The sequence below is a fragment of the Gadus chalcogrammus genome, chromosome 16 (genome assembly GCF_026213295.1).
Source record: "Gadus chalcogrammus isolate NIFS_2021 chromosome 16, NIFS_Gcha_1.0, whole genome shotgun sequence".
In the NCBI taxonomy this organism is placed as follows: Eukaryota; Metazoa; Chordata; class Actinopteri; order Gadiformes; family Gadidae; genus Gadus; species Gadus chalcogrammus.
This window is the reverse complement of record NC_079427.1, coordinates 35,145,806-35,161,930: the sequence shown is the minus strand read 5'-3', so window position 1 is coordinate 35,161,930 and position 16,125 is coordinate 35,145,806. Positions and strand designations below refer to the sequence as shown.

General features: G+C 46.4%; 2 protein-coding genes and 1 long non-coding RNA gene across 3 annotated transcripts; 1 reads left to right on the top strand and 2 right to left on the bottom strand.

The window, feature by feature from the left end:
• Window positions 1-3,167: 3,167 nt before the first annotated feature.
• LOC130406659 (uncharacterized) lies at window positions 3,168-4,608 on the bottom strand. The gene has a single exon (XM_056612337.1). It carries the CDS (start codon window positions 4,606-4,608, stop codon window positions 3,274-3,276), a length of 1,335 nt encoding a protein of 444 aa, XP_056468312.1. The 3' UTR covers window positions 3,168-3,273.
• A 1,991-nt stretch (window positions 4,609-6,599) lies between these two features.
• Window positions 6,600-8,220, bottom strand: LOC130406661 (uncharacterized). The gene is made up of 3 exons (XR_008904490.1): window positions 7,338-8,220; window positions 7,151-7,247; window positions 6,600-7,074 (listed from the first exon to the last, which is right to left on the bottom strand). It is a non-coding gene; the product is annotated as an uncharacterized LOC130406661 (long non-coding RNA).
• A 369-nt stretch (window positions 8,221-8,589) lies between these two features.
• On the top strand, window positions 8,590-11,310 carry LOC130406660 (uncharacterized). The gene is made up of 6 exons (XM_056612338.1): window positions 8,590-8,678; window positions 8,847-9,123; window positions 9,226-9,394; window positions 9,500-9,576; window positions 9,646-9,825; window positions 10,022-11,310. Exons 1-6 carry the CDS (start codon window positions 8,674-8,676, stop codon window positions 10,073-10,075), a joined length of 762 nt encoding a protein of 253 aa, XP_056468313.1. The 5' UTR covers window positions 8,590-8,673; the 3' UTR covers window positions 10,076-11,310.
• Window positions 11,311-16,125: the final 4,815 nt, after the last annotated feature.

The following is a 16,125-nucleotide window of genomic DNA, read 5'->3' as shown; positions in this document are numbered from 1 at the left end:
GATTTGTAGACAATTGTTCCTCATATAAACTGCTGGGTTAAACGCAACTGGAAGGATTAACTGGAATATTTAAAATACCCATTCAGATTTTCCTCTATTTGAATACACTACTTTCTTATCCCAGGTAGCTCTCTGACCACACACACACACACACACACACACCACCACACACACACACACACACACACACACACACATTGCCAGTGATATGAGTAGGCCTACGATACTTTCTCGTGCGCACAACATACTTTCTCTTGCGCACGAGATACTTTCTCGTGCTCACGATACTTTTCTTTTTTTTTCATGACCCTTTACGGGTTCCGTACAATCCTTATACACACGTCTGATAAAAGTAATATGATTGATAAAAGCATCATTTGCTACCATACTATGAATCAAAACAGCAAGCCTATTTCATACAGAATCACTAAACACATCATAAGCAAAATAAATCAAATTACCCATTATAAATTATGGTATGTAACCTACAACGCACGATGCCACTCCAATGTACGATGCCACAACCGCGTTGCTTCAATTATCTCACTCTGGTGTTCAGGGGCCACATATTTTCTGCCTATCTCGTCCAATTTATCCATAACATAGGTTTCGGACAGCAGATCACATAGCATAGATTCAGATGCCAATCGATAGACCCGTTGTGTTTTTTTAAATAGTTTCTAAAAGTATCTGGAAGGGATATCTACCCAACACAACATATATCATCGTAATGGGTTTCGTAATGATACTGAGATGGCATACAGGCATGTATGGCATTGTTGACTCGGACAGTTGTACGCGCACCCCCAACAGTCTGAACGGACCTTCCTTCCGGGCCATCCACCTGCTCCAATACCCAAATCTGTAACCGGCTCACTGTCGGGCCCCCGATGTGGCAGTAAGGTCAGATTCAATCCAGTCGTTTGTCAAAACCATGTTCGGGTTGTACACAATTTAAATAACCGCACTCTGTGTTGGCTTCTTCATGTGGGGGATGATCAGCATACACCTGTTCTGCGCAACATAAAACAAAAATACATAAGACTTACACACCACACACACAAAATCATATATTAATGATATATATATTCACCATTTTCTATAGCTAGTGGCCTGTTGCATCCAACCCATCCAGCACCATACCACCATCGCGGTGATCTGGTGAACCCTCTTCACCCGCATCTGATAAAAATAGCTGTTTTTTAACATCCTTAGTACCACACATGCTCCTTGGGGTATTGGGGTACCACTCAGTGGGGGGACATGGGTACTTCTTTACCACTCTGTCTATCTTCTCAAAAATCGAGAGTATCGAGGCCAATCCCACTACTGGATAAAAAAGATAGTTTCAAAACAATCAACAGATTTTACAGCACTGTCCCAGGGCAAAACCAGGCCTCCGGTAATACCCTTGGATCAACGCATCGCTTAATCCATGCGGTATAACACATCTCCATAAGCCCATCTCCATTGGGTGACACAGGGTCTCTGTGTAGATACCCACCGTTCAGCATCCAGCTCAGGGCATACCTTTACACCGAAACGTACCCAATCTTCTGTAGACATACGCATCTCATCATCACAGTCTTTTGCTTTTAATAGGACATAATATGTCCATATTATGCCTGAATGACACTTCGGTACGCTGTAGACACATATGCCAATCCCTTTTACGAGACACTGGCAGAGTACGCAGCAGGTTGTGGAGTGTCCGGTTGAACCGCTCGCATTGACCATTTCCTTCGGGTGGTACGGGGTGGTACGTGATTTTACGATACCATACAAGTCACACAGTTGTTGAATGAGCGAGCTTTCGAAGTTACGGCCCTGGTCAGAATGCAAACGAGCGGGGACACCAAACTTATAAAACCACTCTGACACCAAAACCCTTGCTACGGTGGTTGCGCGCTGGTCCCGAGTAGGGATAGCATGGTGTATTTACTAAAAACATCAGTAAGGACCAAAACGCTCTCTAGACCATTCTGGGCCGGCTCTAGAGTAGTGTAGTCGATGGCAAGGATTTCGTTGGGGCGGGAAGCTAAGAGATGTCCCATGACTCCGTGCACCCTTGGGTGAACATCCTTGGCCACTTGACACCTCTCACATTGCTGACACCAACGGGCTACATCGGAGGACATAGCAGGCCAGTAGCATCGAGACCGGAGAAGCGCCAGTGTTCGCTCCACCCCCTGGTGACCATGCTCTTGGTGCACTTGGGTCAGGACCTCGTCTCTCAGTACATTTGGTAACAACAGCTGGTACATGGCTTCAGCACCATCAGGTCGGAACACTTTTCGGTACAGGACATCATCCCTCTCAAGCAGGCGATCCCACTGCCGCAGCAACACTAGCGTAGCTTGGGAGAGCTGTGCCCGCTCCTCACGACTAGGACGCTGCTTCCTCCTCCAAAACACCAACAGTTCCTGTATCACAGGGTCAGTCTGTTGAGCGAGACGAAGTTCAGGCGGAGTAAGCTGTGGCATGGCTGTGATGGTAGCTTGGGTGGCCTCTGCCTTTCCCAAACCCAACGCTTGCTGCAAAGCCTTCGGTGTGGCTGTACCTGGAAGCATCGCCTCTACATCTTGGGGACCAGATGGGTGCTGACGAGAGAGAGCATCAGCATTGGTGTTGCTCTTCCCTGATCGATACTTGATCTCGAAATCGAAAGAGGCTAGCTGGGCTGCCCACCTCTGCTCAGTAGCAGCCAGCTTAGCAGAAGACAAATGACTGAGGGGGTTGTTATCAGTATACACAACACATTTATTTCCCAACAAGTACTCTCTGAACTTCTCTGTCATGGCCCACTTAAGGGCCAAGAACTCGAGTTTCATAGAGCTATAGTTCGCCATGTTCCTCTCTGTAGGTCGCAGGCCCCTGCTAGCATAGGCTATTGGCCTCACCTTGCCCGCCTGAGTCTGAGAGAGGACTGCGCCCAAGCCACCATAGCTTGCATCGACCTCCAGAATGAATGGAAGGGTGAAGTCTGCATAAGCCAACACGGGCGCAGTGGTGAGCTTCGCTTTCAGTGTTTCAAAGTTCTTGTTACACTCTTCAGTCCAACACCTGGAAAACCGCTGGTCAGGCTTCTTGGTGCCACCACACTCAGCCACAGCCCTATGCAGAGGAGCTGCTAGTTTAGCGAACCCTCCACAAACCGCCGGTAATAACTGGCGAAACCAAGGAAAGAACGAAGCTCCGAGGCAGTAGCGGGAAACGGCCAATTAGCAACCACTTCAATCTTGGCCGGATCTGTGGAGACACCATCAGCCGATATCACATGGCCCAAGTAGTGCACCTCTTTGCGAAAGAACGAGCACTTGCTGAGCTTGGCTTTAAGCCCATCGCATTGAAGCCGCTCCAGCACCACTTTGAGTCGCTCCAGATGCTGTTCAATAGTGGAGGAGAACACAACAATATCATCAAGATATAACAATAAAGACTGACACTGCTGGTCACCAAGATGCGTTGCATCAACCTTTGGAAAGTGCTGGGCGCATTACAGAGCCCAAAAGGCATTCTGTTCCACACAAATAAACCGAAAGGTGTACAAAACGCGGTCTTTGGCCGGTCGGTCTCAGTGACTGGCACCTGGTGATAGCCACTGGTCAAGTCCAGGGTTGAAAACCAGCAAGCACCGGACAATGCGTCCAAAGACTCTTCTATGCGTGGCAGAGGGAAGGCGTCTCTGCGGGTCTTACGATTAAGCTGCTGGTAATCAACGCACATGCGTAGTTTGCCACCCTTTTTCCGTACCAACACAATCGGGGACGCGTAGGGGCTGCTACTCTCCCGAATTACTTGAGATGAGAGCAGTTGATTGATGTGTTCCTTCACCACCTCATACTCTGAGGGTGGAATGCGCCTATAACGCTGCGCCACTGGAGTATCATCAATCAAAGGAATGTCGTGGGAGATGAGGATAGTACAACCCAGATCGGTGTCACTGGTGGAGAATACTGAAGCGTAATGTCCAAGTAGTGACCTCACCTGACCCTGTTCACCAACCGACAATGGCGACACATCCACATCGTCCACCTGTTGCTGCACACTGGGTGAAGCTGTCTGGGAAGACACAGTGGCCACATTTGATGGCACCTCGGTGACTCCTGCAGGAAGGCTGACCACGTTCACGAAGTCCAGTGTGCCAACAACAGTGCGGGGGTACAACATAACATCGTTGCAGCCAACATTAATTACAGGTATATAGGCTGTACCCCTTATAACACAAACTAAAGAAGGGGAAGCCAGCAACCCCGCAGGCAAACCACCATCCAAAGGCTCAAAAAGTACCGTAGAACCTGAGTACTGCTCAGAACATGTGGCGGCCACCATTCTCATAACCCCACCCGGAATCTGCCAGCTCCTCTTACCCCTGACCTTCACCGCCCCTGGAGTGTCTGAGGGAGTTAGGCCACTTGCATGATGACACTGTTGCAGTGCCTGCACAACTGGCTTGGGGGCTTCAGAGATACAGACCTGGGAGAACAACGCTACACCATGTTGGCCAAAAAGGTCCTGGTAGCACTTACGAATCACGTTCATCCCCAGGATACCAGGCACTCGAGAAGGCATGCCACCAGGCGGGTCCCTAACCACCAAACACCGCATTGCGGCATCAATTTGCCACAAAGTTTCACGTCAAGTTCCAAATATCCGAGGTAAGGAATAGTCAGACCGTTGGCAGCTCTGAGCTCCAACCAATGACAAGAACGGAGGCGCTCCTGGCCCCAAGGTTCAAGATGTTGGCGAAAGAAGCTCTCAGAAATGGTAGACACCATGGAGCCGGTGTCCACCAGACAAGGGACCTTCATGCCGCCCATATCGACATCCAAATGGGGGCAAGACGAAATCAATCCAGACGCATCCATGTTATGTGAAACAGCTTGAGAGCCAGTGGCGGCCCCATCCGAACTGTGGCTCTGCGGTTCGATGGGCACTAGTTTTCCGACATGGAATGAGGGCGAGATTGTCGATCAGCATTCAAGGGGGGTCGTGAGGGAAACTGTGAACAAGAGGGAATGCGCTCGCCATCACACTCATTTGCATAGTGTCTCGGCTGGTTACAACGCCTGCATATTAGAGGCCCAGACCGTGGTGGACGACGGTACTGGTTGGAGTTTTGTAGCTGAGCAATGCTTCCCACAAGCTGATCAAGCTGCTCTTGTTGACGCTTCAACATCTCCCTCATCTTGCTCATCTCAGACACCGCGGTAGGTGGGGCAATAGCCTGGGGGGCGCCATGAACACCATACTGGACACCATACACTAAGGGGACCGAGTGGCTGCGACCTCTCACACCACCAGGCAAACCCTCACGCTCCCATCGAATCGCCTCGGCCCTCACCTCAAGCAAGGTGCTATCAGGTTGGCGACGCACCAACTGCTTCAACTCGCGTCGCAAGGAACTATTCAAGATGTGCTCGACAAACTGATCTCTCAGAAGGGCCCCGGCGTGTGGCATGTCAGCGGGGGCGCACCGCTTCACTTTCCCCATGAGGCTCATCAACGCGAGGGAGAACTCCTGAAGCGTTTCTCCTTCTTGTTGACCTCTGGAAAAGAAAGCTTGCTGCACTGCAACATACGACTCTGAGCACCCATACAGCTCGTCTAAAATGGCAAGTATTCTAGCGGGGTCCTCTCTCTCAGAGGCAGAGCGATACTTTATCTCCTCCTTGGCCTCTCCCTCTAGGTGGTCGAACAAAAAAAACGCCTGGTCAGACCGGGACAGATGTCGAGCCCTCACACTCGCCTGCACCTCCTCCACCCACTCACTCAATCCTACGCCTGTCCTTCCCCTAAAGATGGTACACTTCCTATCTCTAGGCACAAAAATTAGTCTCTCTGCTACAGAGGGAACAGAAGTAGGAGAGGCAGCAGGTACTGCTGAAGAGGTAGACGGTAGAGCACTTGAACCAGCCTGTCCCTGTCGCAACCGCTCATTATCTGCTTTTAACTGTGCAATCAGCTCTCTAAGTTCCTGAGCTTCCTCCTCCATGATTACTACAAACTCACTACACTACTAGTAGCTATGATGATGCAAAAGCACCACGAAAGTCAAACCTATAGTGAGGGAGAACTCCCTCACGAAGATCCACGAGGGGCCACTGCTGCTTTGTCTCTGATCGCCCTAATCTGCACGCACAAAAACAAAATTTAGATCGCACCAAATACAGCGAGCAGCACAAAAAAATAAAGAAAATCAAACAAATATGTATACAAAGAAACACACGTCTCAGCCGTTCGGAAAAGAGTGATCCTGCCGACAACGCCAAGTGTGGCAAGGTGGTAGGCGAAAGGAAAATAAACTAAAAGATCTAACTAAGAAATAAGAAAAGGAACCGACAACGCCACCCTGGGAATTTCACCTCAGGGAATTGATGTAAAGTGCAAAGCACACAGGTAAGTCCACTCGTTTAGAAGGCATGAGACGTAGTTTAAATGTCATAGAAAAATAAAATTTATTAAATAACTTCTTTCCTTTTCAATTCAAAATATTCAGCATGCAACCAAAAGAAAACAAACAATAGACACAAAATAGTTGAGGTAAACGCAAAACTAAATGAGTAATCAAATCAAAAGAAAACAAACAATAGGCACAAAATAGTTGAGATAAAAGCAAAACTAAATGAGTAATCAAATCAAAAGAAAACAAACAATAGGCACAAAATAGTTGAGATAAACGCAAAACTAAATGAGTAATCAAACCAAAAGAAAACAAACCATTCAAATAATTAGAACACACATTAACACTCATGCACACACGGATGGGGGGGGGGCAACCCCGGTTAAAAGACACACTGGATGAGCACCCTTGGTAGCACTACTCGGGAGGGGGGTGCGCCGCAGCGACAGGCGGCAGTAGGCACGAGATGCCGGCCGGTGGTGTAACACGTGAAGTAAACAACGCGGCGTGCAGCAGCAGTGAAGCGGAGTAGCGTGGAAAGGCAATATCAGCCAGCAAAGCACGTGAAGTAAACAACGCGGCGTGCAGCAACAGTGAAGCGGAGTAGCGTGGAAAGACAATATCAGCCTGGCAAAGCAGCAGCGACCCCAATGAGCTGATTGCAGTTGGTCCTGTTTACGAAAACATGATATTAGTGTGGCTACATAAAACAAAAATGCTACAGTTGTTTGCTATGCTAACACATACCTGTTTACGACCAAACACGGGCACACACACACACACACACTCCCGTTCACACAGGAGGAGGGAGGGAGAGAGGACTCCGGCCGTCATCAGCGTTTACCTGAGAACACACTAGTGTTAGCCATCAGACAGCATCAACTACATTGCCATGAAAGAAAATACTTAAAATAACTTGCTTACAAGAACTTACAAGAACTTACACCACAGCTCGCACAAAAACCCTGAAGCAGCAACAAATAGTCGCCCTATCGGACCAGACCACCTTTTGGCCCGGAAGTGACGCGCAAGTGACAGGAGCGCAAAAGAGAAAGAGGCAGGTGGAGGACGGCTGCTTTTATACCGCCCACATCATGACGGCCACTAGTGGTACTTGTACCGTGACTAACATGGATAGCACCTCTATCCTGCTACACTACCAAGGATACATTCAGTGAGACAATGGGTGAACGAGATTTTTATAGGTAAACGTTCGCATTGTGGGTAGTTAATGCAAAGGTGACATAGGCGAGTTGGAGTGACCATCGTGGAGACTGCAAGACAGTTAACGGAATCTACATAACAAAGAAGTCATTTCATAGTATCAGATTTCGTGGCTACAATGGCGATTCAAATACCAACGAAGCTCCCATCCAGAGAGAGGAAGGGAGGTATCTAAAGGTACAGCGAGAATGTATACAAGTGAATAGCAATTATATATACACGGTGAATATAATTTGTATATTATAGTTAGGCAGTGGCTATTCGTACGGCGACCGAGCTTGTCACGTGACCGTACTTGAGTACGGTCATCAGTCTGCTCGGCGCTAACCCTAACCCTAACCGGGCCGACCGTAATTATAGTAATTAATTATAATAATAACCCTAACCCTAACCCTAACCATAACCTGCCGTGAAAATAGACTAATGTGGTATTTTTACGGCGCGCCGTACGAATAGCCTAATTGCTATTCTTACGGTCGCCGTACGAATAGCCACTGCGTTATAGTTATGCTTGATATTTAAACGACACAGAGCTATATATGCAAGATAAGGTTGACGTCTCTTTTTTTTCGATAGGCCTCGAGCATCCTGCATCATCGAAGTTACCTGCTACAAGGGACATTGGCTGCAATACTGAGCCACCTCAGAGACACCATGTTGGCACACAACTCTCTTTGAAGACTCTTCATTCACATTACAGAAGTGAAGGTTGGTAGTGTTTATACTGTAACAGTGCAGTCATGTTTTATTCCTAAGAATGCCATATCATAAATATATGTTTTGTTACAGCTGTCCAGGCTACTGTGTCCTTCAAGGACTTTGGCACATCCACCAATCCCTTCACAGGCCCACTGCCTGTAGCATGCTCGACACCTGTAAAGCCGCCACCATCTAAGAGACCTCGGCTGCAGCAGCAGGAGGAGGAGGAGGAGGAGGAGGAGGAGGAGGAGGATTGTCTCGAGGGCAGCGCAATACTGGCTTCTGAAGGGCTGGACGCAACCTTTCACCCTGAAGACTCGGTCACAACTTTGCCTGAGTCAACATTCATGTCGTGAGTAACTGAAATATACATGTCTCAATGTATATAATCAGTTTTTTTTTTGGGAGAAATGGATGGTGTGTACTTCAGGAGTTCTGCTTTATAATGCTTTTTTAAAGTATTTGGTTATTGTTCAAACTGTTTGAAAGAGTTATTGATTAACTAATTCCCCCCCCCCAGAGATGCTGAATCCACATCCAAACACGATATAAGGAAGTACATAGTGTACGAGACCTGTCTCATGGAGCTGTTCGAGGTGTGTCCTGTGTGCAAGCGTGTTTGCACTGTGAAAAACAAAGTGCTTGGGACATTCATATCAGTGAAACAGCTGTGTGAGTATTGCGAGTATTCCCGAATTTGGCAAAGACAGCCTCTTCTGGATAGCACACCAGCTGGGAACTTGCAGCTTTCTGCAGCAGTGTACATCAGTGGAGCCTCTTTCTTCAAACTTCAAAGGGTAAATGAGTGAATAAGTAAATAATAATTTGCCCCATTGTTGAGCATGGCATATGTTTTACATTATCAAGTCCTTTTTTTTTTTTTTTATCGGGTGTTCCAGGCGATGCATCTGCAGATTTTTCTGTATGATACCTTTCGTCGGCATGCCCGAATGTTTATAGAGCCAGCTATGGTCCATAAATGGAACCATTCCCAAAATGTGATGCTGCAGCAGCTCAGCGAAGAAAGAAAAGTAATACTTGGTGGCGACATGAGGGCTGATTCTCCAGGTATATATTTTGAAATGCTAAGATTAGGATATGTCTGATTGTAAATGATTACGAATACATAAACGCATACCAGACAAATAAAATATTGTGACTATGTTTTCACAGGGCACTGTGCAAAATTTGGGAGCTACACCATGATGGACCTCAACACCAAAACTATTGTCGATCTCCAGTTGGTTCAGGTAGGCGTGACGAATAGTGTGTAATGTCACAAATTTTAAATATGGACCCGTACTTCTGATTTTTGACAGAGCAATGAGGTTGGAGGAAGCTCCCATATGGAGAAGGAAGGCCTGAAGAGGAGCCTGGCATTGTTGGATGCACGTGGTGTAACCATCGATAGCATCGTCACTGACCGTCATCCACAAATCCAGAAATTTCTGAGGGACAACAACATCACTAAATTTTATGACGTCTGGCACATGGAGAAGGTACACTCACCCAACAAAACATTAGAAACCTACTTGTAGCAGGGACCCCCTTTTGCCTTCAGAACAAGATACAAGAAGTATTCTGTACATATTTCGGTGCATAATGATAGGATAGTATCTTGTAGTTGGGGAAAACGTGTGGAATTCATATTGGGTTCACTTCTGATTCTAAAAAAATATTTATTCTGATTTGTAGGAATTACAAAGCAACTACATAAAATTAGCAAAACCAAGGACTGCCAGAAAGTAAAGACGTGGATGCGAGCCATCAGAAACCACATCTATTGGACGGCGGCATCGTCAATAACCGGGCCGGAGAGAGTGGCAAAATGGACCTCCCACCTGAACCATGTTCAGGATATTCATACTCATGATGATCCCCTCTTCCCAAAATGTCTACATCCAATTCGCAGCACAACGGACAAGAGTAGATGGCTCTCAGGAAGTTTGTCTCATTCTCTTTTCAAAACTGGTTTGACTATATTGATTAGCTGCAAGTCCAGTCATTACCAATAAGTAGGATATAATGTATGATATTTTTGTCTTTCAGCAACTCCTGCATTCTACAAGCTGGAGAAGGCGCTGACCAAGAAGACAGTCCTGAGGGATATAGCAAAGCTCAGTCCCCACCACCAGACGTCCTCTTTGGAGGCATTCCACGCTGTGATCCTGCGGAAAATGTGGTCTATCCATTTCTAGGAATGCTGTGCAGGTAAATTATTATTATTATTTTTTAATTATTAATTATTAATTGTTGTGAACATTTGCCCATTTCTTGCAATTATTTTCATGTTAGATTTTTCTTTTTAATGTCAGACTCTACCTGGCTGTGTGGTAGAAATTAGTGAGTATATTCTATGATAAACCATGATTATTAATAGGTTTTATATTTTAAATAGTGGAAAGCATTGTGTTTGCAGAATCTGGATTCAGAACAGATGGTGCACAGGAATGTATAGGGAACTGGGGGGAAGCTAAGTTGGTCCAAGCCCTTTCAGCCTTGGGTCAAGCTAAAGTTGACCTCAGCCTTTTTAGCCTTGGGTCATCTTGGCTAATGAGGTTGATCCATGCAGACCACTGAACTGGGCAGTTGATAACATGCTGTGACGAAGATTGACGGGCGGAAACCCCATTGTGACTCCATTGTGACTCCATTGTAAACAAAGAAATTCCTATACGTGTATAAGTGAGGCTGCAGCCCGATGTGGGGCCAGTGACTTTGCAAACCCACTCAGGCTGTTGTCGTTGTTGTTCTGCTGCACGATAAAGTCTTTTGTCAATTCTTGCTCCGGACCCCTCGTTTTCATTTTACTCTCTCTCTTGAATTAGTCTAAGTGTTTTATATCTCGGTTAATCTTCAATAGCTGCACTGCATTGCAATGAGAATTCTGATAGTGCCACGCTCCACTGAGGAGACTGGCAGATTAGAACCCAAAAGCACGACTCAGAGACAAGCAAACACAATGATATTCCGATCTTTACTTCGTCAAGCAAATCAACGGGGGCGGGCGGAGAACGTAGTCGGGGGCAGGCAGGATCGGGAAACCGGGGCAGAAGACAGGCGAACGAGGATCCAGAGGGACGAGACAAGGATCGTAGTCGGGGACTGGCAGGGTCGGGAAGCCGGGACAGGAGACAGGCGAACGAGGATCCAGAAGGACGAGACGGGGAACGTAGTCGGGGACAGGCAGGGTCGGGAAGCCGGGACAGGAGACAGGCGAACGAGGGTCCAGTAGGATGAGGCGGGGAACGTAGTCGAGGACAGGCAGGATCGGGTAACCGGGAACAGGAGACAGGCGAATAGCTGGAGAGACTTGCATGAACCTAACAGCGAAGACAATCTGGCAACAGGTGAACAGTGTTCAGCCAACTTAAAGGCTCCACTAACCACCTGACGCAGCCCAGCTGCGAGGGTGAAAGGGGCGTGACGGACAGACCGTGACAGATAGAGGACAAGCCATTACGTCATCAGGGGATCTTATGTTCAGACTGACCTTTCCTAAGGCCAGGAAGGGAGAGTGCAGAGCCAAACAAGTGAAGACTGAGGCGACATTCCGTAAGTGTCAACTTTTTTTTTTTACTCAGAAAATGAACATTTATATTGAACATGAGACAAAGTACTGCAACTCGGGTACTTCCAACACAATAAATGAACAAATAAATACACATAAATACCTCAAAATATACCAAATATTCAAAGTGCAAAATGTCAATGCATGAACAGTTAATCAATGAATAATCTAGTAACTAGTTATTCCCTTTTGTGTGTATTGCACAGAGTATGTGAATGATTTGATGGACATGATCATGGAGAAGGTATTTTTCGACCCAGCATCCTACAGAGCAGAGATTCTGAAGATAAACATCCCGCCGGAACTCTCTGCAGAATATGAGCATCCAGACAAGGAGGAGGTCATCGCCAGCTACGTCTCCAGATTTAATCAAGGGAGGGTGGTTTGAAGCCTCCGTATGGGCGTCTGGAAATTCCCAGTGTATGCGAAGAACTACGCATGATGGGATAACAACCCGTATCTTCCGCCCAAGGAAGCCCCAGCACCAGCTCACAAAATTTCTGTAGGCTAAATACCTAACGACTGTAGAACCTGTTGACTAACAATGTTACATTTTCTCAATGTCAACATCTGTGTTCACATTTTCTCATTGAATTCAGTGAATTCTTCACTTATACTGTATAGATGCACAAATATTCATGACTGCGTTCAATAAATGTTTATTGTATCTGTACAATGTTTTATGTGAATTAATGCATAATATGCAGTATCTGCTTATGAAAAAATTGGCTATATGATGTGAAATTGTGGCTTTGGCTGACTTGATTTAGTTTATTGTGTATGAACAGTCAAGTAGGTTATTATATGTAAAACTCACTGCTCTATCCCCCGTAGTCGCAAAGGACCGTAGTCAGCTCTGTAAATGTTGCATGCGTTCTGCAGCGAACACATTCAGACAAACCGGTTCTAAACCTGGATGGTCTATCATGCAGGGAGGCCTTTCATCCAGCTGTTCCAGCCGTCTTGTAACCTATTATGGATAACATGAGGTGAGTATCTGCAGTGGCATGTTATCAGAAATCATGCACTGCAAACAAGTGTAGGTAAGGGTTAGGTAGCTGCTAATGTTACCTGAGGCACCTCCTGACAGCATAAGTTCTCCGGCTCTGACTGAATTGTGGCACAATTTCCACATGTGCACCTATACAAATAAATCATGCATGCATAATGCTAAATAAATAAATAAACCTGGCATACCAGTATTTGCAACCAATAATAGCTCCCACGTCTGAGATTGGTGCGTGCTCCAGATGGACACATTTTCCTAGCCTGAGTTGAATGTCCAGTAGCGCTAGGCATTCTCAAGATTACAACACAAACACATCTGGTTGACATAATTTCACGTTTTGTGAAATAGAATATAGTTATAACTAGTGTAAATTCAATAGGCTTACTATATAATCGCCTAGCTTTTAAAGATGGCTACTAGATACTTATTTTTAATTCATTTGCACTATTAACATGACATATTTACCAAATATGCACCTTACCATGCATACTGAAACACGGCTGGCCCCCGCAAGCGTCTGATACAAGCGTATGAACCCAACGCAGACTATTCATAATATTCGAATTAACACGGAAGAGGCAGTGAATGAAGTATCCTATTGATTAGACAGCGATTCAGACACTGTCACAGAGTGTGAGAGGAGAGTTGACGGACAAGATGGCGGTTGACCTAGTTTCCAAAGTTTATATGCCTACCGTGTATACTCGGTAATACCGGTGTTGACGCAAGTGTATTACTCGGTGTGAAAATGTCCACATCGCGGCAACCCTAATGTCTTCAATATATCTAGTGCCAGCAGCTAGCGTCAAACTTATACGGGAAACTCAGACAATGACGTTGAAAAGTTCCTTAAAAAATAGAAAGTTTTTCTTTGACTAACCATTCAGAAGCATCCTGCTGAATTCTCGGAGTCTGGGGTTCTGCAGGAGCCTCCTCTCCTTCTTCAGGATCCGATTCAGGTTCGAACATATAGGGTTGAACCACTGAAGCTGCCATGTCCGCTACTTTCACATGCTACGCTGCACTCTCTCCGTAACCATGGTATCAGTTTGTTAGAAGGGCGTGTCCAAATGCAATGAGCAGGGTGCCTCATTTGCATTGAAGCTACACCCCCCTGAAACAGCGCATTCTGAAAGGGACTGAACCAGAGGGAATGGCGGTAGGCGAGATTTTTTTGCCTAAAAGTTATTTCAAGCAAACAGCTTCAAAAACTTGTTTTTGGAACCTCAAATGCTATGTTTACTTGCTGTGAAAATAGCATAATATGTCACCTTTAACCATTTACCTGTACACAGTTGGCCAATCCAACTTTTGCAGATGATGTGGTCCTCATTGGATCATCGGCCTGTGACCTTCAGCACTCACTGGATCGGCTGGCGGCCGAGTGTGAAGCGGCTGGGATGAGGATCAGCACCACTTAATCTGAGGCCATGACTCTTAGCAGGAAACCGGTGGATTGCTTACTCCGGGTAGGAAATTAGTCCTTAGCCCAAGTGAAGGAGTTCAAGTACCTCGGGGTCTTGTTCGCGAGTGAGGGTACTATGGAGCGTGAGATTGGCCGGAGAATAAGAGCAGCGGGGGCGGTATTGCATTCGCTTTACAGCACCGTTGTTATGAAAAGAGAGCTGAGGCAAAGGCAAAGCTCTCGATCTACCGGCCGATCTTCGTTCCTATCCTCACCTAGGGTCATGAGGGTTGGGTGATGACCGAAAGGACGAGATCGCGGGTACAAGCGGCCGAGATGAGTTTTCTCAGAAGGGTGGCTGGCGTCTCCCTTAGGGATAGGGTGAGAAGCTCAGCCATCCGTGAGGAACTCGGATTAGAGCCGCTGCTCCTTTACTTAGAAAGGAGTCAGCTGAGGTGGTTCGGGCATCTGGTAAGGATGCCCACTGGGCGCCTCCCTTGGGAGGTGTTTCAGGCACGTCCAGTGGGGAGGAGACCTCGGGGAAGACCCAGGACTAGGTGGAGAGATTATATCTCAACACTGGCCTGGGAACGCCTCGGGATCCCCCCGTCAGAGCTGGTCATTGTGGCCCGGGAAAGGGAAGTCTGGGGCCCCCCGCTTGAGCTGCTCCCCCCGCGACCCGACCCCGGATAAGCGGACGAAGATGAGATGATGAGTTGGCCAATCTGGGTCCATGGTTTGACCATGCCTTACACGCTTCCTCTCATTCTTCTTCAGGACCTCCATGCCTGGTGTGATCCTGAAGCGCTTGGTCCCCCTCTTGGTCCTCCTCTTGTATGCCTCTTTCTGTCTCTCCTGGGCCTTCTGTATGTTGGCAGTCACCTGATGCAGGATAGTTAATTCGCAATTGCCTTTCTGTGCACATAAATGCATAATGATAATAATATAAATAATGATTTGCTTCCCATTTGTAAAACACTTGCCTTGTCCATCGCTCTCAGCCCCTGCCTGGACGTACTTCTCAATATCCTCCTTATCTGAAGAAGCAATGTCCACATCATCTGCAAGATCTCCAATGGTCTTAAGTAACAGGAAAAAGAAAAGCAAAGGACAAGCAATAAAAGTATGCTCCAATCAGTGTAACTTCCTCCCTGAAGAGTAAAAATGTTGATTTAGAAATTGTTAACATGGTAATATGAAAAAGTCAACCACTACACACCTCTGAAAACAGACATGGCTCCCGTCCATACATCAGACGAAAGGGTGAATACCTGGAAGAAGCTTGGACACAACAGTTATTTGAAAAAACAATTTATTTTAATTTTTCTTCCCACCTCTCCTGTTGTCCATCAAGGGTCTTGCCAATGGACCTCTTCAGTTTCTCATTGGTCCTCTCATCCAATCCGTTGGCCTGTAAAAACAGCAAAGTGCAAGCAAGGGGAATAGAGAATTGAAAGTGTCACAGATATGTATAAGTTAATAGTAACATTATTTAGAAGCTTATCGATCTTTTTTTTATGTCAGTTATATTTCTTTATTACACAGCTTTGTTGAATACTCGATTCTGATTGGTCAATTAGGGCATTCTACGGACTGTTATTTCTGTATAGCAGTCCGCTGCTATGAATAACAGACTTTTGCTATGGACGCCATTCTGATCATATTCGCGTCGGGGTCCTGCATCACCCTGTTGGGGTTTATTTCTCAATAATGACCATCTCACTGTACATTATCCTAGACATAATATACACTATACCGGAGGATCGTATGCTGATGTGATTCGGTGCTTGACACCAAACTCCTCAAAAAGGGAC